Below are 27,816 nucleotides of genomic sequence, written 5' to 3'. Positions count from 1 at the left end.
TTTTAATCAATTGAGGCTCAAGGAGTTCCAAACAAATTTGTGATTTATTTTTTTGTGATCAAAAACTTACTTACTGACAGTATAAAAGGACACTTCTGAACTGTTACTAACATTGATGCAGCAATAAGAGAAACACCTTTTCTCTTTCTTAACGTGCATAGTGCACTATCTTGTCACAAGGGACATTAATTCTTCCTGGTTATTGCAGCCATCAACTCATGTTTTGAAGTATAAAATTGGATTACTTTTAAAATGTAAAGTTACAAGCATGACTTATGGAAAAGATTTCCAGTCTGGCTGTGCTATTTAGTTTTGATTTACAGCATAAGTTCTGCAGGCTGACAATAACAAGAAGAAAAAAAATAATTCTTCTACCTTTATATTTTATGCACCAGGTTCGCTTTCTACAAGGTGAATAATCAAATACTGCTCACATTCTTAAAACAAATGTCAATATAGGCTTTCCAATAGGCTTTCAAAACGTAACATTATAAACACAACTTACTACATGCAACTCTTAAGCCTTACCACATTCCTAATCATGCAGAAAAAGTGCTTTTTAGTGCATGTAGTAACAGTACCTCAGGAAATTTTTGCACTTTGCAGAATTTCACTCCATTTCTTAACCTAAGCAAAGAAAAGAATAATCCACAATTAGCTCTGAAAAGGTGTCAATTTATTGTGCTATGAAAGTCTAGGCTGAATAACGGAAGTCTAAGTTGAACTTAAGTAAACCCAAAATAAGTGAAGATACTAAGTGAACATCGGTAAACCCAAAATATAGACTAGACGTGGAACAGCCAAAATGACACACACAATAATGCTTCAGAAGAAAACAATCTGTACTGCTGAAAAATTAAAAGCAGCAATTACAGGTAACCAAGTTCCAGCTAACTGTTTCTCTTAGCATAAAGGAAAGAACTTTAAACTGATTATTCAGCAAAAAGAAAAAAAAAGAAACCAGCTAAATTTATTTTTAAGAAGTTATACGCAGCAGGTGCCAGTAATATAGCAAAGAATAACGCTCTTTTTCCATACAGGGAGCAGTCTTCAGACGACTTCTGTTTCTTGATTCTTTAGTATTTAATGCACGTGCATGCATGTGTGTGCAAATCTATATAGATTTGTTTTTCCACACACTGAAGTGACCCACATGCATCTTATTCTAGGCTACCAGTAATAGACAGATAGAAGCTTTTATTTTATCATTCAATCAAAAAAAAAAAAACAGTCTAGAATTGTAAGGAACATGAAAAAGTATGTATCACATTTGTTTTGCAATATGGTACAGTGAATTGGTGCTTCCTGACTCCTGCATCTTTGTAATATTAAACTTCTGGCAGCTGCAGCACAAGTTGGTATAAAAAGATTAAAAGTACTGTGACGTATCCAAAGGAAATAAACGTCTTTTGACTAACAGAAGCATTAAAGGACTCAAAGTAAGACAAAATAGATAAAAGCTAGCTTACTTTTTACACCTTCCACAGCTGTACATGTTATCACCTGCAAATATCAAGAGAAGAAAAACAGCCATTATTCTTTAAATCCAAATGATTATCCTTCAAGCTGAAACATTGGATACATAAAAGTTTCAAAAGAATTTGTCTTTAGGTTGCATTCAATGCTTATCTGCAGTAAGAGTATTGGCATAGCAATTAAATTGAGAAGTTCTTTATAATTAAAAGCATAAAACTAAGAAGCATAGAATAGTCTGAAGAGATGATGCGACAGAATTTAAAAGCAAAATAATTCACCATGTCAAAATTTAGGTTATGAGAATGGGTATTAATATAGTAATTCTTGAAATTTTTATAAACCTTCAGTTGATACCATTTTGTTATACCAAATTCAGATTCATGCGATATTTTTAAGTCAGCTTCCAGAGGCAATTCTGGGCAAAATACTCAGTTGAATGAGAAGCTTACCTTTTTGAAATGAATGATCCCATAAGAGCAAGGAATAACTGTATTATAGGCTAATAGGTGGTTTCCACTTAATTGCAAAGAATAAAAAGCAAATAATATACTAATATTTTTATCATAATTGGAGAAAAAAGCAGCATGTTCATGTAATTAACCTCTTACCCTTGAGCTCATCTCTGGCGAAAAAGGCAGCAAGACAATCTTGTAACGTTACAACTGGACCCCAAAACCAGCTAGGAACACATGAGACAACAAACCTGAAACATCATTGACAGAAAAGAAAGAAAACCAACAAATGTTCTGCCAGAAGAGCAGAAACTGGAATTTCAAAATAAGTAAGTAATAAAACAAGGTAAGTATCATTTACCTTTTGAAATATTCCATAAAAAAAGCTATCCATCCCTGGGGGGCGTATGCTTCTCCACATGACCCTGCCTTGACTAGAGATGTCTGATGACTTGCAGAATGGAGTTTAGCAAGATCTTCCTTACCTGGAATTGGTAAGGACAGATCCTGAAAGGTCTCCAGGGTTACAGACAACTAAAGGAGAAAACAAATGAAAAAAATAAATCAAGAATAAAGAGAAACAGCAATTGAATTATGTAAATGTTACCAATAACTACGTCATTGTACAGTCGTTGATCACACTAAGTGGCAAGTTAGCAGTAAATGAGAAATTTGTTAAAAAAAGAGGAAGAAAAATAACATTTCAGAGTGAAATTGCACATTGTTATCACTGAAACTCTTACTTTTTTTCTTCCAGCAATTATTTTTCTTCCTAAAAATAAATTTAAAAAAGCCCTAAGATTTTGTCTCAGGCTCCTATTATTCAAGCAAGCTGGTTTCAGAAAGCTTCAGCTCATTGTTTTGACTGTATTTTATTTTGACATTAACTTGACCTGCTGCAGAAGAGACCCAGCTGTGCATTTCTTTCCCCCATTTTGGATTTAGCAATCACATAGTCACAGAGTTAAAATATCAAGAAAGCATTAAAAATATACGCCATTCTTGTTGAATTTGTTCACCAGATCACCCCAGAGTCTTGGCATTATTAGAACTAAAACAAGGGAAGCTGTAAGGAAATGCAGCTACACCAGAGTGAGGTGTAAACCAAATACTCATAGAATCATCAGATATCCTGAGTTAAAAGGGATCCACAATGGCAACTGAGTCTACATGGATCACCCCCAAAAAAATGAAACCACATTTCTGAGAGCACTGTCCAAGCGCTTCTTAAACTCTGTCAGGCTTAGAGCTGTGACCACTGCACAGCACACTGGGGAGCCTGTTCCAGTGCCCAGGAAACTTGTCCCAGTGCAAAGGTTTGGACAGCCAATATTTGGTACTACTACTTTGAAACTACAGTGGTCTACTATACATGTTTAGATAATTGTGGTGGTTTTTTTTCTGCTCTTCCAAATAATTTCATGAGCCAATAGTACAGGAAAATCAACAGCTCTTATAATACACATCTTGCAGTAGAAGACAACTTCAAAAAGCAGTGAGTGATTTATATCACTTGTAAATGTCTTCACTTGGATTTTATCAGACATCAATTTTCTTAACGTCAATTACCAGATAAGACAGTTAAGGCAATATGATTGGACTTCTGTCTTTTACTTTCTACGTAACATTTTGTGTTTGTGAACTTACCACAATAGCAGGTGTGCATTATGATATTGAGAACATTCCAGAAACTAATCATAACCTAAATTAAGTCGCTGAAATTTCTTCCTCCATCCTTGTAAACCAGTTCTCAAAGTATTATTTTTAGCTCTGAGGAACCTCCAACTCAGTGAAAGAATGCTAGTCTAAACACAAGGTGCTGATAGTAGAAGCTAATACGATTTAAGAAAACAAGTATGGAACAGCTTTACTTTCTGAGGAAGTCTGCCACAAGAGAATAAAATTACTAGAAAATGACTGTCTATAAAGCTACAGCTATTTGTACTGGAAAAAAGAATAAGGAATAGAGCTTCCCCTCCTTACTTACCCGATCACAAGTCAAGCACTGTACTGAGCTTATTATAGTCCCATCGAATATATCAGAGATAACACTCCTGTACTTCTTGCGCTTCTTCCTTTTTGGTGATGACACAGTTGAAACTGTAAGAGGACAGAAATACAATGCTGAAATTAACATAAGATACAGTGGATTCTGCTTTCCTTAAACTTTGAATAATAGAATTAAAGATAATGTAGCTAGGATTAGATTATGGGCCAATGCCCCATTTCTGTTTACTAAATATATCTCATTAATCGCACAAACAGATTACTGCTACTACCAGGCAATCCTTCTAAGTTCCTCAAGCAGTAAGAATCATAGAATGGTTTGAGTTGGAAGGAACTTCAGAGACCATCTTGTTTCAACTCCCCTGCCATGGTCGTTCAAAGCCCATTCCAACCCGACCTTGAACACTTCCAGGGATGGGGCATCCACAACTTCTCTGTGCAACCTGCTCCTGTGCCTCACCAGCTTCATAGAATATGGCCTCTCCTTTACTCACAGACAGTTCTACTGCATATGTGTCTGTTCCCTCAATACTCAATTCCTTTCTGCAACTTGCATCCATTTCCATTTGCTGCACAGCCTCAAGAGCAGCCTGTCTCTACCTTCTCTACAACCACCCAATTAAATGCCAATGACAACAGCTCCACTTTAGCCTTTCCTTCTCCAGGATGAACAAACCCAGTGCTCTTGGCCTTCTCCATCACAGACTTCAGCCACTTAATATCACCCAGAACCTAGGAAAGCCAAAACTGGCAAGAGTGCTACAGAGGCAGTCTCATAACTGCTGAACAAATGGACCAGGAAGGTGAAGGGAATTGACTCAAGTCCACCAAATTATGATCATTCAATATCAATGCTAAAACATTAAAATGATAAAGAGAACACCTTCAGGATTTATCCTGGACGGTCGGTTGAAGGAGGATCACCCTATTAAAGTTGTTGCTTGCCTGTTTTTTAATGGTAACCATAAAAACATGTTTCAAAATGGGAACTTTTATTAAGATGCTCTACTGTTAGATGAATAAAGCCAGAAATTCATATATTGTGCCTTGTGTTCTAAAGCTGCACTGTCTTGTATTTAAAAGGACCAAAACAAATATGCTACACTGCAGAAACAGTAGCAATTGGAAAGCAACATGTACAAGTATGTGTACACATGGATCCTTAAGTCTTAAAAAAAACGTTGAACTAATGAAACTTCTGAAGAACCAATGCGTCTTCTCTGAAAAGCATTAGCTTTTATTTCCTTCTGCGGATATTGACATCTCCTATATTTTGGTCTCTCCAAACCACTGCAATAGATAAACTTGTCTAGAAGCATTATTATTCCATCCTCCCAGAGCAGAGACGATTACCATTTGTGCTTCCAAAGAAAGAAACAATCAAATTTTTACAAAAGTAATAGGAGTCTTATTACACGTCAAGCTGATGTAATGCTCCCTCTCTCCACTATGGGAAGAAGAAAAAAAAAAAACAAAACAACCCCACTACCTTTAAGAACAACAACAATGTATTGCTATGCTAGTGTGAAATCAGAGTAAATCTTCCAAGTCTGGAAGTCAGCTGTAAAGGTACAAGAGCCAACAAAATGAAAACTGTAAAATGGACAAATTCAGTGCCAGGAGGGAGTTAAAAAAAAAAAAAAAAGAAAAAGAAAAAGAAAAAGAGGACAGACCTTTTTTGTGGACTGGTGTCAGCGAAGAGCATGATGAGCATAATTTTGGAGGAATGTTCGATAAGCGTGTGTTCATCCCTTCATTTGATGATGGGGCTTGGACTCCAGATACATCATTCATGTGGACATCATTGATGTACTCTGCAATTAAGATTTGCATTATTTCACAAATTCTAGCAAAAAAAGTTACTGCAGAATGAACTGACAGAATAGGTATGTAATTTATCTAACCATACTGTCAGGTCGCTGGACGTTTAGGAATGAAAGATGATTTTAATTCAAGTATTTTTAAGTTAAAAGCAAAACCAAAAAAAAAATCCACTCTTTTGGGTTTTCTAAAACCTTATCAAGTACATATTTTTAGCTTTCCAGGGGGAATTCATACTGAATTCAGAGCACTTAAACTGAAAAAATAAATTACAAAAGCACAATGTTTACAAATAGATCCAGTCACCCTGCTTGCCCTATACCTCCCTACTGTATTCTACAACTCATTTTCACCCACACCAGTATTTCACCTCAGCATTTGAGTATGTCAATTGTACATTAGTATTGTATTACCTGAGAATCTGCTGTGTATCTGTACTTTGACAGTTCCTTGATTATTTAAAAATTCAGTTGTTTCTGAAGCAGTGTTTGTGTCTTTTTCCAAGTCTTCCATAGAAGTTGCTCGGTTAAGCTTGTTGCTTGGTATTTTTTCTTTTTGCCAGTCTTTGGATGTGATTGAGTTGTTCTCATCATCCTGAATTAACATGGTTGTCTCTGCGGGATCCTCTAGGACAGGTTTGAAAATAGCCTCATTTTCTGTTTTATCACAGGTACCACAGGATTCACAAGACTGAAAGGCTACATCCGACTGGCTCTTGTCTACTTCCATACTTTCTTCAACATTCATAGGCTGTGCATCTTCCAATTCTACTACAGGTTCTTTAAGTTCTTCATGAAGCAAATCCATTAGACAACGCAAAAATTCTTGGGCATCCTAGGATTTTAAACAAGTTTTACAATATTATTCCATTATATTTGGAAGATATTAAAATTTTATCAGGAAAAAATATGATAAATAGAACAAAACCAAAAGCTAGCCTAAAAAAGTTAAAGAATAAGGTAAATTCCTCTGTCCCAGGTCTGATGTCCAAAAGAAATTTGATTTCCAGATCACATATTTATTTCCTGCACTCATTTCTTGCACATCACAAGGAATCTTATCACACAAGTTGCCTTCAAAACACTTCAATTCCCAGAAAGCTTATTTCAACAACTTTAAAAAAAATATTTCATTGTGGATTGTATGTATGATGAATGTAACTCAATCAACTAACAGCAGTTTGGTCAGGCTCTAGCTTCACCAGTAATGCAACATTTTAGGACAGTTTTTAAAACCTTATGCAGCACCTTCAGTAAAGCAATTAGAGCCTTCCTTTCACCGGGCATAGAAGTACTTTATTAAAATGTATTATGGTCTATTTAGCACATCTTTCCAATTGCATCAAACTGTCAACAAGATCTTAATTTTAATTCTCAAGTCTGGAAAGTCAAAAACTATTAGTGTTTCCACAAAATGCTGTCAAATATTATCGTAAGTCTAATCCACATTTGGAAATATTATTTTAAAACCTACCCAATACAAAAATCCACGCAGCGGCTTGGTGGATGGACCAGAAAACATTCTTTTCATAGATTATTGGTATAAAGCATATTTTGTTACTTTTGTAAAAATTACAGCTATTAGATTTGATTTTGGGTAATGAAGAAATATCTAATATTCCTACTTCTGGTAATCCTTTTTACAAAAAAGAGACTAAAAGTTTTAGATACTGATTAAACGATATACGTTTTTCCTATAGCAAAATAATTCCTTTTTCCCTCCTGAAGATTGGATGTGGCTGTCCAACTTCTGAGGCTGTGCAACAGGAGAGTGCTGGTCGTATAAGACCTGCCTTATTTTAATTGTTGCCATGAAACCTACTAAAAATAAAACTACAGCATGATCTAGGCAGAACCTAAAAATGTCTCATTAAGTGTTACTATGCATGGAAAAAGATATTCTCCTCAGTGTTCAAAGCTGCAAGAACCAAGCTTCCATATAGAACCCTTTAAGTTATCGAGACGGATTATTTTCTACTTTTCCAGAAATTCATGCAACTCTTAATAAATTGAAAAAACATTTTAACTAAGAGATTACTCTTAAAACATTTACTTTAAAGCCACATGCAGCACATGAACACCAGAATGCATTCTAAACCTCTGTTCCACAAATATGAAACACATTAAAGCAAAATTCCTTTGTGTAAGAGCAGGCTCCTGAAATCTGATGAATATTATTAGCAGATTTCTCTAATTACGGGGGTTACATTTCTCCTCTATTAAAGCTTTTTTATTAAGCTTTTGAACTAAAGTACTCCAAATGGTATCGATGCAGCATGAAACTGTCTGGACAATTTACCTGAAAAATGCTTCTACTACATAATAATACATGACTATTTAAGAGGTTACCAACTTACAGTTCCCACGATGATACTTATGAAATACAGATTTTTTTTAAAGCTACTAAACCAAAGTTGGTAATTTAAGTTCACAAAAACTGTGTACTTAAAAAAAGGCAACTTGCACATTAGTAATTTTCTGAACACCAAAAAAAAGGATTTATTCTCAAAATTCAAAAGCCGTTCAATAATTCAATATAAACTTAAAAGCAGACTTAAATGTTGATGTTTCTGTTTCAGATTATTGATATTTGAAGCATATAAATGGAAGTTTGTTTTTAATTTGCTTTAAATATAGGAAATATGATATTTTAAACTTTAATTTCAAAAAACATAACCTTATGACTTTGGCAGATTTAAAACACATGAGGAAGTTTTACCTGTTGAGAGTAGCCTCGAAAAGTTGGATTAACACTTTTAATTCCTTGAAATAAAACAGTTGGAACAACAGAACCTGGCCTAAAAAAAAAGAAAATGTTTTAAATACATAAAATTTATTAAAAAACAGTATGCGTTTAAGTGAAATTTTACCTATTTACTGGGATCATGACTTATCTGCAACTGAACTACGACATGTCTAACCAATAATATTAAGCTTAAGCAAACATAATACTGGTATTCAATTACCTATCCAAAACGAAACGTCATCTGACAGAAATAAAGACTTTATCAGGCCCTGTACACTGTATTTCCAGTGTACTATATATAATCAGATGATGAATCAGACATACTCCTGGCACTATACACAATTACTATTTCTTTAACAGTCTATGTATGTCTTGAAGTATATAAGGAAATAAAAGCAATTGAAAAATCATTGATGTAGATTCAAGATACGGGATAAAGTAGTGAAACATTTTAGATGTATTTCTGACATATACAAACTTACTTTTAAAAGCTCAATGCTACTTTCTACAGTGTTATCAACTTTCTTTCCAGATCTTTGTTACTGTAAATAACTTCATTTTTTTTTGTCTATCACTGGTAGATATTGAAAAGAACTGGCTGTAAGGAAAGTAAAAATCCTGCAAGTTAGGCTTTCTTGCTTTAGGAAAGCAATTCTGTGATCCCCCCCTCCCCACAAAAAATAATTAGACACGAAGGACAAACTAATCCATCCTTTATGACTCCACAACTCATTTATAGTCATATTCATTTTATCACCGAAATAATGCAATACCTGCTTTTGTGCCAGAGTTCCGTCATAAGCTTAAGGTAACTTTTACAAATTGCTGGTTTCTTATCTGTTCGGACTAAGCCCCCACAGTCAAGAAAAAAGTGTGTCAAAGGTGGACTGATTAAAGAGAAGGAAATAATATTTTTGTCATATTGTTAAAATACAAAAGTAAATCCACATTACATACAAGATGATTTAAAAAGAGTAATGCTATTACGTAATTGAACAATTCAATTTCCTACATTCTTACAACCTTTAGCCAAGCATTTCCTAACAGGACATCTTCAGCAGCACAGCAACACAATACATTCCAATGTATTCTGACATTTGTTAAAAGCACCAGAATTGTCCATTGGGATTCAAATACAAGGCAACTTTTACTAGCCATAGTAGAAATACATGTGTACCACTACAGCAACCATCACCATAAGCCTAGTCCACAAACAACATCTTAAATCTTTTCTCTAACATACAGTATTGCCACGTTGGTTTGATGGTAAATATTGTAGAATCATAGAATGCTTTGGGTTGAAAGGGACCTCAGTCTGGTTTCAACTCCCTGCCATGGGCACAAACCCCTCCCACTAGACCCGTCTGCCCAAAACCCCATCTAACCTGATGTAAAACACCTCCAGGGATTGGGCATTGTACAGTATTGTACCAGCCTAACCATTCCTAGTGCAAGAAACTTCAGAGTTGGATAGTGTTTCTCTCTTCAGCTTTTGTTGATTTCTTTCATCCCAATAGGATGAGATTTTATGTTCTAGTCATTCCTAGGATGATTTAGCACTGAATGTCCCAGACATGTTGTTGTAAAGACCAAATTGGACCTTCTGTTCTTAACATAAGAATAAACCCTAATTGTAAAATGAGATGTGTTTTCTTTGATTTCTTCTAGAGAAGGAAACAAGTTAATAGCTTTTATTAGAATTTCTTCTAATTTCTAGAACTGCATATATTTTCATTTAGGATAGTGAGGAATTGAAATCAAACAGGGTAAAAACTGCCTAGCCTGTATACCATAACACTCTTTTCTATCAGTGACACAATTGCTTGTAGCGTGCAAGATTGAGAAATAACAAATACATGTCATCTTCCACAGCAGTCCAGCCCAAAGTCCTTAAATCAATCTTCAAAAAAAAAAAAACACATATACAAGCAGATATAAATTATTATTTACATATATTTTCCTTACCAGTTGGAAAGAGCTTGTAAAGCTGCATTCATGTAACAAGTGTTACCAATATTTTTTAATCCTGTTAGACCTGAAAAATAGAATGGATATTCAGCAAGTCTGTTTTCCAGCCTGCAGTGTTGCAAATAAAGCTTTTGAAGAGACTTATTTCGTCATCAAGATATATTCCAGTGATTGATTCAATAAAAACGTTTAAAAAGAATTTTAAATTTGAGAACAAAGTTTAAGTGGAGCTGAAGAGTTTTACATTTGAGAAATGTATGAACACAGTCACATCAATACTACTGGGAATTATAACATAAATTCTACTTTTATATTACTTTCATACAATTTACTTTTCCAAAAATATTCATAGAACAATAAGAAACACAAATATACATGTTGGTAGGAAAAACTAACTGGGAATAAAACACATGATTTAAGGGCAGATGGCAAATTAGTGTGGTGGTGATATATCCATAAAGACTGTGCCAGACAACAGAAGGGGTGAAGCAGGTTTTTTGGCCAATGCCAGGAGACTTAGGGGTGAGAACACTGGTAGCAGATAAGTAAAGGAGAAATAAGATCCATAAATTAGAATAACTCCTACCATCACTGACAGAAAATAAACTGTCTTCACATATGCACTGGCATCTCAAAAATAAAACTTTAGCAGTCTGCTGGTCTAAAATTCCTTAGAAAATGGTAGTTGGAAATAATTTTCCTTTCTAACAAATATATATATACACACTTTCTGAAATGATTAATACCAGTTTCTAAGAGATAATCACGATGTTCTCTTAGGAAAATGAAAAACTAAAACTTCACTTTTTATGGGTTTCACCCACTCTGATTTTCATCTTTCCACTAGCTGTATATTTGGGGTGGTGTAACCTTTTATATCTGCAAGTTTGGCAGTGCATGAAATCTGTTACCAAGAAGGAGAAGAAAAAAAGTAACAACAAAAAAAAAACAAACTTGCATGCTACAGGCTCAGAAAAAGGTTAGCCAAATTGCAGAAAAGCATTCAAACCAGAAACCTTTTAGGTTAGACAGGAGAAAACATTAGAACAGATTTTATAAAAAAAACTACTCTTAGCAGAGTGTCTAGAACATCAGCTACACTAAACATTACTCCAACATTCTTTCTTATTTTTGTTGCTGCTTTCACAGGTATATTATATATACCACCACAGCCTCTGCTCTGAAGATAGGTAAAGATCGTTGCAATAAAGGTGAAACTAAAAATAAAGATCTCAGTTGGAGCAGAACAGGAAACAGTTCTAATTAAAACAGAACTAATATACAGGTGGAAAACAGACTTGGAGACAGACACATGTGATAAAGGGCAATAAAGCGCTAGATTTTGCTTTTATTACCTCTAGTCTTTAACTCATCTTCTTCCACTTCTATATCTAGATCATCAAATACAGCTGCTAATGGAGTCTTCAGTGTGGGAATACTGGGTATTTTAAAATCCTTGTAAGGAGAAAAATAAAAAAAAAACATGTATTTACTTTTATTTATCATTTTTCTTCTTAAGCTTAAGCATAATTTCACCAACTGGGAACTACAGATGATGCGAATGCATTTTGAAATCTCACTGCATTTTGAAGTGTCATTTAAAGTGAAAATAACCAGATTCCACAGCTACCCTGATAAAAGTTTACCCAGAAAGAATACACCCTTGTTTTCAGATTACTAGTGACAACATTGCATGATTTTATGACAAGAGCTGAAGCATCAAAACAAAGCAAGCTATAGCATTTCCTTCCTTTGGATAATAATCAGTTAGCCAGCATTGAAATGCTAACACAGTAGTCATCACATAAAAGTTACTATGTGTGTTTTTGATATGCCACCAGATGGCTCACTACATTTAACGAAGAAAAATGAAACTGCTGAAACAATATGTACAAATAGAGAAAAATAATATTAGGCAAACACTCTTTGACAAGCTCTTTTTGCAAGCACACACACAAGAATTCCACACAAAGCATGAAACAGACTTTTAAAGTTCTTCTGATTTTTCTGTATGTTATACCCATTTATTTGGAAGATTAAAACAGGTTAATTGTAATACAGTAGAAGTTCAGAAGTCTAGACCGAGCTTCACATCAAGTCAACAGAACTTCTGATTAATAGATACTAGAAAAAAGAATCCAATTGTACTATTCTAATTGAGATGCTGGTGTGTATTGAAAGACTACCCATCTTGATGTACAACTTCCATTTTAAAAAAATAATTTAAAAACGCACACAACCTGTGCATCATCTTTCCTATAGCTCTGTTCCCCAAAGATGACATTATTAGAAATGCTGCACTAGTACTCACTGTCAATTTTAACTGAGTAACCTGTCTTTTTTATAGAAGTACATTAACCACATAAGAATTCATGCCTTTTTTTTTTTTTCAGTTACATGCATTGTACTGAACATTTATGCTTTTAAAAGATTTTCAAGAGCTCATAGAACGGGTAGCACAGGTGACTATCCCCCATTTTCTAGCCTTAAATTTAATCCTGTACATTTTCTGTACCTTACAGATTACTGCTGATTAACAAACAGTTAGACACTAGGATGAAAACAGCATTCTTAGAAAGCATGGGGTAAAGAGACTGAACATACAAGATGGGCACTGTCTCTTCAGAGAAATTTTATAAAAACATAAAAGCGAGTAGAAACTACAGTCACAAGAAAAAGGAAAAGTCATGGCCTTAATTACTTGAAGATGAAATTCGTTGCAAAGCTACAGCTGTGCTTCATTGGGTTAAAAAAATACCTGTACACTATTTTCGTGTGTTTGTTGAGACAGTCTTGCATTTGGTAGCGGAGAATGAGATCCTAATTTTCTATCCAGAAATACTTCCTTACTACAGGCATAACACCAAACACGGAGTGTAGTAAGATTGACAGTTAGACAGTGTTTCGTCTCCTAAAGGATGATAAAAAAACAAGATTATGATTGAGAAGCACAGAATAATTAAACACTGGCACATGCAAGGTAGAACAGGAGTATTAAAACGTATCTTTCAACAATGAAATAAATACGTACGTTAAAATATTTAAAAATAACAATTCAGTTAGTGAAATTTTAGTGTAAACCACATAACACATTTTTAGTACAAGTCACTCATCTAGCAACAACGTACAATCAGAATTTAAGCCACTGTCATATCTAACATACTTGTATTATAAAAATAAAAAGACATTGTCCTGGTTTCGGCTAGGATAGAGTTAATTTTCCTCCTAGCAACTGGTATGGTGCTGTGTTTTGGATTTACCATAAGAATAACATTGATAACACCCTGATGTTTTAATTGTTGCAGAGCAGTGCTTACACTAAGCCAAGGACTTTTCAGCTTCTCACACCGCCCTGCCAGTGAGGAGGCTGGGGGTGTACCAGGAGCTGGGAGGGGACAGAACCAGGAGAGCTGACCCAAACTGGCCAAAGGGATGTCCCATAGCATATGACATTATGCTGAACAATTAATATGGGGTGGCTGGCCAGGGTAGGGGGCAGTCTGCTGCTCAGGGATGGGATAGGCATCAGCCAGCAGGTATTGAGCGGTTGCATAGTGCATCACTTGTTTTGTACACATATTAATAATTTATTTCCCTTTTCTGTCCCATTAAAAAGCCTTTTATCTCAACCCATAAGCTTTTACTCCCCCAGTCCCGCTGGGAGGGTGGGGGGTGAGAGAATGGTTGTGTTGTGCTGAGCTGCCTGCAGGGTTAAACCACAACTGACATTGTGGAGGAAAGTGTTAAAATTCACAGTAAAGCTACCTTCCAAGAATGTCTGCTGTTAGTCACAGTGGCAGCCTCCTCCTATACAGTAAGGACAGTGTTTCATTCTACCAGTTTGCTGTACGAAATTCAGGTTGCTGGCCATTTAACAGTCAAACAGAAGAGTAATACAAGATTCTTAGTTTAGTTATAAGAGCTGCTCATACCAAAACATTCATTCATTCTAGACTCAATAAGTTCTCTCATTGACAGCTTCACATTATGTAGCAACATAAAAATTTGACAGATGGAGCATATTTTATGTTTCTAACCTTCACCTTTCTTTTGTTAACCTCTTTTCTTACTGTAAGATTGTGCAAACAGCTGCTATTAAACTCCAAAGATTTTCACCACTCTTTCCTGTATCTCTTCCTTATATGGTAGCACTGGACAACTTTATAGATGAGAGATTTGCTAGAAATTAGGAAAATAATACAACAGCTGCAGGATGTCTGAATTCCAAGTTTTCTCATTTAATAAGGTCTTGTACAAGAACAATCCTTTTAATACAAAATGTGGGCTATAGTTTCATAAGAAGCCCTCCCACCATCAAAACTTATCAGAAACATCAAAATAAGTATCCTAGAATATTTTAATCGTAAGACTATGCTTGATTCTGCACCTTCCGTTCCACAAACATTTAGAAGTCTCCAGGGCAACAGTTTAGTAATTTTCACAAAGTGGAGACAATGGACATAATTATTTGCAGTACAGGGAGCCTTGCTGATGGGAACTTGTGAGAACCAAAATGATTCTCATCAACCCTGTCTCTCTGTCATTCTAATCAAAGGATTATCACATAAAAAAAAAAAAAAAGACACAAAAATCAAATAAAGGTAACCACTAAATACTTGAGATAACAAATTAGGAAAACTGGTATCCTGAAGAGGGCTTACTATCCAAAAATTAAAGTTAAATCAATGAGAAAAATCAAGGCAAGGATGTCACTGACATCAAGTAAAGCCATCCATTCCCTTTCTGTTTGTTACCTTGTAAGTACTTAACATTGCTAAAACAGCAAGTGAAACAGGGATAAGCTACAATATAAAGCTAGAAGGTGTAAAATTATAGGCAAGAAATTCAGGGACCATCTGTTACCCAATTGCACTACAAGTGGCCCCTTTATATAACTATTGTAAAGGCTTTAGAACCATGAAGAAGCTTAAATAGCTACTTAAAAAGATGCACATTTATATAGATTCATATTAATCCAATATTGATTTATACAAATATGCACTAGGCCCTGCTTCAGGAGTGGTGGTAAAATGCAAACTGAATTTCTTGTAGAACCATAGTATATACTATTTGTTCATTAATGTTCACCAGCTGGGAGTGAGGATTGTTTGCTTTGGTTTTCTTTTTTTTTTTTTATTTTTAAGGACCAACAATTGCTCAGTGTGGAGTCTTCAATGTATTTTCTATGAATTTTCTATTGGATTTTTTCTTATTCCAATTAATCATAAATTAGTGGCAAGAATTTAATTTAATCAAAAAGCTGGTGATTCTGAAAAGATTTGTTAAGAAAGAATGACACAGATTATTTGTGTCATTTTGGCAATTGTTCCAATTGTCCATGTGTGTGCACTGAAGAGATAGCCAGTTTAAGATCCAAACAGATGCACTCAAGCTGACCACCCTTGCCAGAACTTGGTATGCTGGTGAATACAGTGCATGCATGCCATTGCTCCTACCAAGCTGGATCTAAAATCAAGACTTGGCAGGAAAGGATACGTTTACCTTGGCTTACAGGGTTTTTATCTGCAGCCACCGGAACAGTGACCATAATGCAGAAACAAAGCACCTGTTTCTGGTAATTTATAATTTTTAATTCCTATCTTCTACTCTCTATCTTCATTAATACAACTTTCCTCCTCTTATCTAATAGGCAGCCGTAATCCCAAATTAAACTTCTATCTTGTACTTCAGTCTAGGTACTCAAGAATCTTGTCTATGGATCTTGAAAATCATTTATTATTATTATTTTTATTTAATTTTCACCATGGTCCTTTAAGAAGCACTGGTGTCAGAATTACATAAGTAATTATGCAGCTGCGCAAAGAAGATTCTAAACTCACATGCCCCTAAGCCAGTAAGACCTGCTACTGTAAGAGAAAAACCAAAACAGAGAATCAAATTTTCAAATGGTTACGCTAACAGATTATTGGCTTCACTAAACAGAATCAAAGAGTTCTGTAATTCTACTTCACTGTTTCAAACTATTGTATTACTAGCAAATATGCATACCTGGGAATGGATGGTACTGTGATCAACGTGGGATTCACCACAGCCAACATATGTACATCTGTTCTGTTGAGCAAGATATGAAGAAGCATACACAATTAAAACGTGGCGTCAAACAGGTTTACAGAATAGGAACATACTGCCAGCCCCTTTTAAATTCACTAACATTTCAAATTTGCAGGTTCCTACACAAACCAAGAGACATGCACAGTAAGTGTTAAATATCACCTAAAGCCAAGTAAGAATGCTGCAAGATTTAACTCAACTCCCTTCACTGGTAGGCAGTGTTAGACAGTAGTCTAACAATATAGGGGTGTAAGAATATAAGGGTGTTCTGGGTCTTTTTTTGACATTTTTGTTCAGATTCAAGTCAATATGTATGTATATATTTACAACTGATGCTTTGGTAGAGATTGTGGCAGAAACCATGAAGTTAGCTCAGTGTCTAAAATACCGAATTACAAAAGACCTGAAACATGACACATTTAATCAAAAATGCCCTTATGTTCCTATCTGCTATGCCTCTTTATTATAGTATTCCTTCACTATTTTTTTTAGCCTTTAAATAAGGCTTTCCAGCACTGCTTGGATAAGAACTTACTACATTTTAATTAAAAGATGCAAAGTAATTGCTGATTTTAATCGTACTAATTACAAAACATATTTGGCTGAGTTGAGTATGCAATCTTGCAGCTGCCAATCTTCAAGCAATTTTCAGTAAGTCCTCATTTGCATGAGCCAAGACAATCCTGTAAGAAGGTACAGCATGTTATCTGTATAACACTAAGCATGTTAATTTATACAATTAAGTTGCAGCTGGACACAGAGTCGATTTTCTATATTAAATAATCACAGATACTGGTTAAGTTACAGATAGTTAACATGCTGGGATCTCACCATGTGCTGGCTGTTTTTCTATGCACAAAAGGTGAAGGCAAGATACCAATTCATCCAAGAGGAGATGTAGCACAGCATGACACTTTAAGTGTCCTACTGTAATTAGAAAACTATCCTATGGAAATGTTGTTTGAAATTAAGTTTTTTTCAAAAACAATCCAAGAGTTCTAAGTGAGAAATAAATAAATAATACGTTTTAGGCTCCACAGCACTTTCCCACCTACCAGGTTCATGCATGCCTCAACACCTCTTCCTACTTGTCTTGTTATTCCCCAAAGAGTTTTTTTATTTAATTAAACTTCAAGCAATCTCAGAAAAAGACATTAAACAACAGCTGTTTCCCCTTTTATTGATAAAGGGATCAAAATAATCTGATCTATTCCCTGTTACAATAATGCACTTAAAAGGAAAACAACTCTGTAGATTTTTGAAAGTACTCATAAATACACCTACAAGTTTGCATGTCAGCCTAGAGATCCTCCTTACAGGATTTATTCTGCCAAGAAATTAAGCCAAGCCTATAGAGCAGAATCTCATCCTCTGAAAAGAGCTCTATGTCTGAAAACCTCAAGACATTTTAAAAACTAAATCTGCTGCATACTTTCCTGTTGGTATCATAGATCAATTTGAAGTAGTATTTTTTTTTTTAATACACTTTTTCTTTGTAGACAGCAAGAAGACTAAGGCAATTACATATTTAAGAATGTACTGTACACAGGGTAAAGACTATGAAACTAAGAAGTTTGAATAACGTTTCAAATTTTTTTTAGTTATTTTGCTTACAAATAAAAAGTCAGAGTATATATTATTATACTCTTAAAAAGCCATCATTTATTGCTAGATGTTATTACTACAAATTTTAAGGCAGGCTTAGAAAAAGTAACTTAATTTATTCAGGAAAAATACATTATCTTAAAATCTACAGACCTAGGAAAAAGATGAAAAAAAAATCTCAGAAGCTGTAAAACTAGAACCCTTAACATGCCAGCTTATTATCCAAAAATCTCATTTTAAACACAATGTTCTCAAACTACAAGAAATACGTAACTGATAGAAGGTTAAATATTTTAGAAATAAAAAATTGCATGAGAGATTTTACTTCAAATTAATTGTAAATTATTATTTAAAAAGAACTTCACTATAGTTGTTTCTTTCAACAACAACAACTAAATTACTATCAACTTTTATTTGCTGTTTACTAGAACAGGACTCCAGCCAAGCAACTTACCTCTAAGCATGCCCAAAGGTTGGGTCCTCTAACTTTACAGTCCTGACAAGCGCCCTGTTAAATTAAATGCACAGGCAAAGGATTATTTCATTTACTTTCATCAGTAAACCACAACCTCAGGACAAAATGAGAAAAAAATACTGTAAAAAGCAACTATCAACTGAAAAATAAGACAAAAATGAATGTGTCGATACTAACTCATTTCATCTGATTTTGAGCTTTGTGTATTTTTTCTAGTAAAATCTAGGATCTCTGAGATTCTTAAAAGAAGAAGTCTTCTAAATAAAGCACATGCATATTTTATGTCACATTACCATCAAAAACCTCAAAAACTAGTCTTGTCACAAATTCTGTCGTTTTCATTTCTCTTTGTTAGATTGATAGACAACTGCATGCTCCATACAATCATCACTACCTGCAAAGATTTACAAAAGAAGATGCAACACTAGAGGAATGCTATTCCCCTCAGCAGCAAATCAACTGCTGCACTTTCAAATAAAGAAATTTAGCACCATGGACAGAAAAAGGTTGACTTTTTATCACATCCCAGCTACTAAAATGGGTTACAAAAATCATTTGTATCATTTATTAATACTAGATGGCAACCAGGAGTTCAGATAAGGACAGGTTCTCAACCTGTGCCTCCTCCGTCAGGAAGTGAACTGTTATCCAACAAAAACTTAAGCATAAATTTATTTTTTACTTCCACTTGAAGTCCAGTCATAGTATATTACTTTCACATTCTAATCAACTAACGGCCAAAATGACAGTGTCTAAAAATGAAGTTCTGCTTAGTGTTATGCTATTTCTTTTAAGTGATATTTAAATAACACTTGCTTTGGAAAACACTGCTGGGAAACGTACTCTTAAGCATTAAGTATGGCAAAAGAGTTTTTCAGCTTTAAAGCCCATAGTTCTTCCAATACTTTGTTTAAATATTACTGCTGCAGTGCAGAAAGTTTTATCCTAGATTCAACACTTCAGCACATCTGCATAGCAATACATGACAAGGTATGCAGCTAAAGTAAGTGATCACAATTAATTAGTTAGAAGGAAGGAGCTACAACTTACATGAGATTTCTGTATCAATTCCTCTTTAGTTATCTCACCCACTGATTCCAAGTGGGGGCAGTTGCTGCTGAGTGATGACATTTCAGAAGCTGTATTTTCCAAGATCCTGCAGCTGGAATTTCCAAGACCAGGCAGCTGCTTTTCAACAGAAGTAAGAATAAGTAAAATCCTATTCCTTGCAGTAGGCAGCAAAAGTAGATATCCAATATGCAAAATATACATAGCCTTTACAAGAATGTGTCATTTTTAAGTAAGTTAAAATAAATACCTTATTAAGAGTAAGGGAATCCAATAGTTTAAATTAAATTCAGCTGAGCTCTCAAACGCATTCCTCTATTTTCTGACTTTTAGGGCATAAACCAACAGAATCCTGAATGGAGCAAAGCCAGTTGGACTGAATTATTTACCTTCCTGGCCTCTACCATGGCACCCAAAAGTAAAAAAAACAAAAGATTTTAAAATATATATGTTTTTAAAACTCTATGAAACTCAGAACTGGTGGTGGCTTGGCCTGTACATTCTGGTAAGGGTCATTACCCAACATTGGTGAAACGTGCTGAAGCCACGTGTTCTGCTTGCCATGGGAGAAGGAAACCTTATCTTGGTTTTCTTTATTTACAAAAAATCATTCTAGATACCAGCACATTATATATCAAAAGCAAGCTTGTAACTCCCATGTAGTACTGACAGCTTAGCACGTTTCTCTCATTTGAGTTCTCTCTGTCCATCCAGGGTTTCTGATACGGACACAGACTTATTAGAAACAAGGAATGCTAAATCCAATCACTTTGTGATTATTATTTTGACAGCTGCACAGATAGAGTTGATGTTTTATGAAAGCAAAATAAAAAAACTAAACTTGGTAACATTACTTTCACGTAGGTACTCCAAATTGACTCTCACTCCAGTTTTGTCGCTGAAGGATTACTATTGAGGCAGCAATTTCTTAAGCCCAAGGAGTCTTGAACTTTCTTTGCCCACTTACTTACCTAGCCAATCTAGCTTTCCTTTATCAAGACATGCAGCTAAGCTTCCAGCCTAACTCAATGATGCACTTTCTTTGAGCCTTTGGCACTGTTACCAACGTCTCTTTCCACTTCTCTCAGTTGCTCTGGCAGCTTTAGGCCCATTTGTTCAGCTACCCAATGGGTCACACAGCATCAGCAATCCCTGTATAGAATATTAAGTAACTTGGGGCTTTGGCACACAGTGGGGGCACAAAACCTTGCCTAGCAGGCATCTCCTACATGCTGCCCAGTAAACTTCCGTTTTTTATTTTTATTTTTTTATCTTCGACCTGGTCTTTATTTCTATTGTCTTGCAATAAGAACCCTGTGTCAAGAGTCAGTTCCCTTTCAGTTCCCTTTGACTATCAAAGATTTTTTTAAATGTGTGCATGTGTATGCAAATGCATGTGTGCACATGTATGCACGTGCACACATTAAAAGGTGCACACATGCATTTGCATAAAATGTATAAAAACAGTATCACATACATTATTCCTATAAAAACAGGATGTAACATTACTGTATAAAAATGTATTGTGCTCATGTATATACATGCATATATGTACATATTAAATGTTTTATAAATCTACAATTAATATATATATAACATACTCAAGTATGCATGTATAACCTTCAGTCTTTTTGTATGTCACGTTAAAGAGCTTTACATTAAAATTCTTGAGATATAAGCTCACAAGGCTAGAAATACAACAGTAAATTAATAACTTAGGATTTTTTTTCATGATGAAGTCTAAATCCTCTTTCCTGGAACAACGAAAGGACTTTTTAAAAGCATTAGTCTTGAATATAAACTGCAGCTGGAGAAATATTTCCTCATTTCAGTGTCTATTTGCAGTATTGCTGAAAGACTTAATATATGGAAACAATAGTTTTTCAGGCAAAAACTCCCAAACTTTGTCATATTGGAAATTCTGGTCTGAACTGTAAAGTTCCTTTCCAGAACAAAAACATAAACGCACATTTCATCTCACATGTTTTGCAACATCTATAAAACATTAAAATGGACAAGTGAGTTTTGATTAAAGCCCCATCTTAAAAGATCTCAGTGTGAATTAATTCTCGTTTAACACCGATGCTTTAGAAAGACTGGTATAACGGCTAAGGAAGGCTTTAAGCTTAATTACTTTATGGAAATAAAATTCTGGATGAATTATCCCAAGTAATATAAAGCAATGAACAAAAGATAAACTTCACTGCATAGTACCAGATTTTTAAAAGCTATTTCTCACAACTGTAACTGCAAAACCAATACAAACAAACACAAACTCATGAATTCTGCTCACTCCAGTTTGCTTCTTGGTGCAGTCTCCATCTGCATCCCTCTTCTAATAATAATCATCCAAAAGACCAAAGCACATTGACACACATGTCCCTACAGACATGTTCCCCATTGCTATCCATGTGGAGAGCATCCCTTGCAGAACTCTAGAGCATGTTCCAGCTTATGTACATGACATCATATGGGCACAGCAGGATGAATGGGCTTTCAGCTTCTGTTGTCAAACTTCTTCCACCCGCACCTCCCTTCCATGCTGTAGCAACTGCGATGTCACTGTAGAGGAAGAGCCTTGGTAGCTATAACCTACTTGGTAAAATTTTCCACTGAAATCTTAAACTGTAAAACTGAATTCCAAACCACGATTCACCCTTCATCTCTCAAAGCACTAGCTGGCAGCCCCTCCCTCGCTCACTGCCCTCCCTCCATTTCACCACTTCTTAAATCATCTGAAGATTACCTATTTCCCTCTTCTAATGCATCTCATCACGCCTGCTTTTCCACAAATTATGCGTTGCATTGACCTCATTTGGAAGTTGCTTCTTCACATAATAAGCAATAATAAGCTTATCAAATACTTCCCATACATTTGGTAGGGAACTTTGAAATCCGTTCCCAGGTCTCCACTGTTCCAGTGAAATGTTTGTTTCAGTCCACCTCTCCTCAGTCCATCATACAGTATCATACTGCATCATTTAGAGAATTGAATTATTTAACGTTCAAAAGAATGAGTTTTGTTTACCACATGCAGCACGAGACATACAAACAACATATCTTCCCTTCCTCCATCCTTTGCATTCACCATGAAAAAATCGGCTCATGTGAGCCATCAGAGAAGTATGAACAATATTTTAAAGCACCATGACCAGCACACTGTTCATTATGCATCAAACTTCCACACCATCTTAAGATGTGTTTGGTGCCTATCACAAAAGCCTATCATACATATAAAAAAAAAAAAAAAAAATACAGAGTTCAAGTAACCCTGAAAGCTCATGCTGGGAGCTTAAGATTTCCTAAACAAACACAGCATATTTTAAATTCTTTCAAAATTTTTTTGGCATTGAAGATGAAATTAATGTTTCCATCAACCTAACCATAGCAGTTAACATTTCAACACATGTTGAAATAAACAAATATTCCATCTGTATTCCACTGATGTCCCTAGATAAACATTTTATCAGATTGTTTTACAGGGTTGCTCCCACACATCTGAATGCTTGCCCTACGAACAGGTCTAAATGAACTACATAGAGATCAAAAAATATTTATAAAAAAACTAATCTTATATAAAACAAATCCTATAAAAAACCCTAGTTAAATACAATGTAAATTCTAACCTTTGTAAACACAAAACTAGAATTCAATTATAGACCACTGGTAGAAGATTTTAAGAATACAGCAGCTATTCTGAAGACAACAGTTGCCTGAAGCAGTAATTGTATCTTCATTATAGGCTTTTATTATTTTGACTGTACAGTTCTGAATAACAGCATATGTAACCAGCGAACACTAAGCTCAGTGTTCTCATTTGCATTCACAATTATTTTGCTAGTGGTGCACTGAAACAATCACATTTATCTTCTGTCTCAACAATAAAAAAAGAATGACAGAATTTTGTACTTCAATGTTTAATTACTTAAAACCATAAAGAGCTCTGGAGCTTCCAGTAATTAATTACCATAGTTAGTTATCATATAGATATCCTTCATGCTTCAGAAAAAAACAGCAGAGTTCATTGCAAACTATACATGTCCAATGACACATGTATGCAAATTATTAAGGCGCATGCTTTTCTATCTGCTTTCTAAAGAATTATTTGCCAATATCACTTCACAATAACTATGCCTGTGAATCAATTTCTTATTTACCATTACCAAACCTGAGAACAGTCCTTCTGGGCCAAGAAGTCCAACCAATGGGAAGACTAACCTGAACTTCACACACCAAGTTCCTTTACACTCTCTTACCCAGTAGATGTTTTCTACTTCGTCCTTGTATTTGGGCAACAAGAACTATCCACCCAAGCAAGAAGCAATATTATTAAGTCACTTCCATTAGATTTTCCATCTCTTATTAAGTATTGTTTCCTAAGCAGACCTTAGGAAAATGCTTGAGTTGAGAGCCTGACCACTTACAGGGTCAGACAGCTTTTATTTTATATTGCCTCTAGGGCACAGCGACTGCCTGTTCATTTCTTCCTCCCAAAGCACTACGCCTGACCTTGTAACCCATCAGCCGTCCTTTACGCATCTAAGGAGCCTTCCTTAGCCCAGGCCTGCAGTCAGGAAGGAGAAGCCCACGGCGATTTTCCCCTGGGCGTCACACCAGGCTCCTTCCCCCGGCCTGTTCCATCCCTCGGCCAGGATGATCGATCCTCACAGACAGCCTCACGCCAATATCAAAAATTCGCTGAGAAACCACGGCCCCAGGGAACTTCCTCCTACCTACAGTGCCACCGCCGCCGCTTCAGAAGACGTTCCCTAAGCCGGACTCGCCTCCCCTTAGGGCCGGGCAGGCCACGGCCACAGCCCCCAGCCCAGGACCCCCAGCCCCCAGCCCACGGCCCCGCCCCGCCCAGCCCCGGCCGCACCGAGCCCCCCCCCGGACTCTGCTACTGGCCGCAGGCCCCAGCCGCCAATCTCCTGCCCACTGCCCTCAGCCCGCCTTGGCCTGCCCGTCACCGCCGCCTTCCTCTTCCTCCTCCTCCTTCTCCTCACCGTCAGGACGCGGCCGTGCTCGGAGCCCGCAGCTAAGCCGGGCCGCGGCGAGCCCTGCGGCTCACGCTGAAGGCAGAACGGAGCCCAGCCCAGGACAGCGCGGGGACCGCTCCCCTCTCGGCCGGGAGCCCCGGCGGAGAACGGGGTTCTCCGGGGCAGCCAGCCCGTGGCGACACCTCCCTCTCTCTCTCCCGTCACTGGCCAGGCACCCACCGGCCGCGGCTGCGGCACCCCCGGCCGCGCCCCGCACAAAGATGGCCGCGCGGGGCCTCCGCGCCGCTCACGTGACACCGCCCCACACCAAGATGGCGGCCGCAGAGTCTCGCCCCGCCTTGCCCGGCCGCCTGCCGCGGGGGGCTGCCCCGCGAGAAGGTGATGGGAGCGGGCCGGTGACGGGGCGGCTTGCCTTGCCTCACCTCGCCTCATCGGGTGGCCGCCACCGCCGCCTCCTGGTAGCCCGCAGCGGCTCATCACTGGCCCGGAAGCGGATCCCCGCTCGTGTCCTAGCGGCAGCCGGGGCGGGGAGGGAGCCGCCCGTGAGGGGCCGTGCCTGCTGTCCGCGGTGCCCGCCCCGGTGCCCGGCAGGTAACGGCGAGTGGCGGGGGCAGCTAACGGGGAGCGGCAGGCGGGCGGCGGGGCGTGGGATCCGGCCCCCGGGCGAGCCGAGCCGAGGCTGCCTCAGTCCTAGGGATGCGGGAGCTCGGGCAGCCCTGGTCCTCGGTCCCCGATCCGGGGGAGAGCTCGGCACGGAGCTCCGGGAGGAGGCTGCGGCGGGGAGGGGTCCGCTGCCCCTGCGAGGCTGGGCCACGGTTGAATGTTTAATCTTGGAGTTGTTTTGTGTGGAATTTAGAGGTTGTGAGAAGTGATCTGTCAGCTAGTGAAAGCAGACCGAGTGCTCTGCAGGTCCGTTAGACACACGGGTCTTCACACAGGGCAGTTGGGATAAGTGAGGCCTAAGCTGAGCCAGCACATTTGCTGTCTTTTCATTAAGCGCAAATCTCATCTCTGGTCACAAACATCAATCAAACAAGTCATCTACCTGTTACATAAGGGTTTCAAGCCTGTAGAAGAAAGCCATCTTCACCTTGTATTACATAATTGAGTATGTATCCTTCATTTGACAGCCCATTCCAGAGGCCATCAGGGACTCATGTTTTCAAGATAGTTCCACTGAAGGAGGTTATGGGAGAGAAGGAGCCATGTCAGAAGAAGCTGTTACTGAGGCACGGTTTTCTCTGAAGACGGTAGCTTTTCGGGCATTTCATCTTCCCCTTTCCTGGTATTATTCTTTTATGCAGGTAATATATATGTTATCTGAATATTGCAACTTGTGATATACTTTTAATTTAGGCTTGTAAGGATTTTTGTTTATTTAGAGCTTGATTTTTGTTTATTTAGAACTGCAAGCTAAAAGTGTTTCTCTTTCTGTTGATGTTTCATCATCGCATATCAACATCATATGTTGATTTATTTTGTTGATATTATAGGGTGTTTTTCACTATATAAATAGCAATGTGGATAGCAGTCAAATTTGTCTGAATAGTATGTTATTACTTGTCAGGCTGGAAAGCTGTAAGTATTGTGATGCTGACACTCCCTGTCTGCAGGGAATTACAAGATTCTTCCCTAGAGCACTGTCATTAGAAAGGCGGGGAAGAGTTGCTGTAATTATGTTGCCTGTAACTACATGAGTGATAAGTGGTAGAGCTAACTATGTCTGAATTACTTCAGAAAACACTAAGGCTGCAGTCATGTGTCTCAGGTAATGAATTTCTTGAACAGTGAACCATATTCTGTTTCAGTAATACACAGGGCGGGGAGAGTTTCTACTTGGCTATACAAAACATGGCTCAAAAGTGCTTTTTTTTTCCCCTCCCTATTCTGCATATGGCAAATGATTGACAAGGGTAAGGACAAGGAAAAATGTTTGTAGTTAGCAATGTTGATAAGGTTTTTTTCAAAGTTATATATTAACAGTTATTAATAAAGCTTTGCTCTGAAAACTCACGTCCTTAATACAACTGTATTTTATTTTTATTGAATTAGTTGCTTTTAAATGAAAGCAAATGTCGTCTTCTTCAAATTTGCATATAAATACTTTTCAAAGTGTTAATGTGAATGAAACCAGAATGAGATATTCTGAAGTGCATCTGATTATTTTCACATTTTTTCTGTTTACAATACTTCAAAAGTCTCACTGCAAGATAAAGGATTTCTTTTTAATATTGCAGCATATTCATATCCTTGTTAAATACCATATGCAACTATTAACTTTCTTCTTAGGGTTTTAATTTTTCTTTACTTATGATCATACTTGTAGGCATAGACAAATTTCTAAAAAATCTTTTTTTTTAACCTTGAAGCTTACAGAATTTAATGCTAGAGCTAAATTTTCCATTTTAGTTATCTGATTGTTACTCTTTTCTGTTAAATGCAGTAGTTTTCTGCAAATAGATGTTTGTGCTATTTCAGGGATTTATTTTCGCTTGCAGAATATATTGGTAGGTTTTTGGCCTCCGTCTAGGTACAGTACCTTTAAGTTCTTTATCTTAGAGTTCTCAAGTCAAAGGTATTTGACTAGTTGATAGCAAACTCAATGAAGCTATCAAAGAAGCTTTCAATGCTTCTTGAAATTGCACAACTCTACTGATAGCACTAACCAACTGCAAAGCAACCATGACCTGCTAGAGTGCAGTGATACTCTGGCCAGTTCCTTTCTCATATGAGGAGGCATTACAGAAACACTGTATTGGCCTCAGGGGCTGCGGATCTTTTTTTTTTTTTTTTTTTTTTTTTCCCAGAAGTCATGCCTTCTCAAGTAGCATAGATTTCCTAAAGATGGACGTGGGCAGTATTTTCTAGTTAAGTGGATCTTTTCTTTTATTCATTTTAAAGTCTGGTCACTTTGAACTTTCTAAGCTTTGTTACTGGGTTTAATTCCAGTTGCCTGAATACTTGGTTCTTATTTGCTAAATTTAAACATATAAATCTACAAATGATTTATGTTCAAAATAAATAGTAAAAATAAACAAAACCCATTTAAGGCAGATTTGTTCAAATACATGTTCTTCCCAGATTGAAACAATGCAAATGTTAGCTTTTGCATCCTCCATTCTTTCAC

At 36.8% G+C, this 27,816-nt stretch overlaps 2 protein-coding genes across 8 annotated transcripts in view; one reads left to right on the top strand and one right to left on the bottom strand.

Moving 5' to 3' along the window:
- The window catches only part of USP33 (ubiquitin specific peptidase 33), a 36,588-nt gene extending 11,343 nt beyond the window's left edge, over positions 1-25,245 (bottom strand). Inside the window, exons 1-16 of one of the 6 annotated variants that reach the window (XM_035333285.1) lie at positions 25,117-25,245; positions 19,672-19,806; positions 18,601-18,654; positions 16,479-16,541; positions 13,228-13,380; positions 11,825-11,924; positions 10,467-10,536; positions 9,275-9,388; positions 8,475-8,553; positions 6,170-6,590; positions 5,609-5,749; positions 3,916-4,028; positions 2,290-2,462; positions 2,085-2,188; positions 1,470-1,503; positions 582-627 (exon numbers count right to left, since the gene is read on the bottom strand). In XM_035333285.1, coding sequence (XP_035189176.1) covers positions 582-627; positions 1,470-1,503; positions 2,085-2,188; positions 2,290-2,462; positions 3,916-4,028; positions 5,609-5,749; positions 6,170-6,590; positions 8,475-8,553; positions 9,275-9,388; positions 10,467-10,536; positions 11,825-11,924; positions 13,228-13,380; positions 16,479-16,541; positions 18,601-18,654; positions 19,672-19,752 — 1,746 coding nt within the window. In that variant the 5' untranslated portion in view covers positions 19,753-19,806; positions 25,117-25,245. Of the gene's footprint in view, positions 1-581; positions 628-1,469; positions 1,504-2,084; positions 2,189-2,289; positions 2,463-3,915; positions 4,029-5,608; positions 5,750-6,169; positions 6,591-8,474; positions 8,554-9,274; positions 9,389-10,466; positions 10,537-11,824; positions 11,925-13,227; positions 13,381-16,478; positions 16,542-18,600; positions 18,655-19,671; positions 19,810-24,198; positions 24,346-24,695; positions 24,853-25,116 lie in introns of those variants that run through there. The other 5 variants (XM_035333284.1, XM_035333282.1, XM_035333280.1 and 2 more) reach the window with 5 other exon arrangements.
- MIGA1 (mitoguardin 1) overlaps positions 25,142-27,816 on the top strand; it is a 41,835-nt gene continuing 39,160 nt past the window's right edge. The window contains exons 1-2 of one of the 2 annotated variants that reach the window (XM_035333311.1): positions 25,142-25,280; positions 25,820-25,993. In XM_035333311.1, the coding sequence (XP_035189202.1) occupies positions 25,895-25,993 (99 nt within the window). In that variant the 5' untranslated portion in view covers positions 25,142-25,280; positions 25,820-25,894. Of the gene's footprint in view, positions 25,281-25,585; positions 25,742-25,819; positions 25,994-27,816 lie in introns of those variants that run through there. The other variant, XM_035333312.1, reaches the window with a different exon arrangement.

This window comes from Oxyura jamaicensis, chromosome 8 (assembly GCF_011077185.1).
Source record: "Oxyura jamaicensis isolate SHBP4307 breed ruddy duck chromosome 8, BPBGC_Ojam_1.0, whole genome shotgun sequence".
Taxonomy (NCBI): Eukaryota; Metazoa; Chordata; class Aves; order Anseriformes; family Anatidae; genus Oxyura; species Oxyura jamaicensis.
Note: the sequence above shows the minus strand (reverse complement) of the source record. Positions and strands in the feature narration are given on the sequence as shown.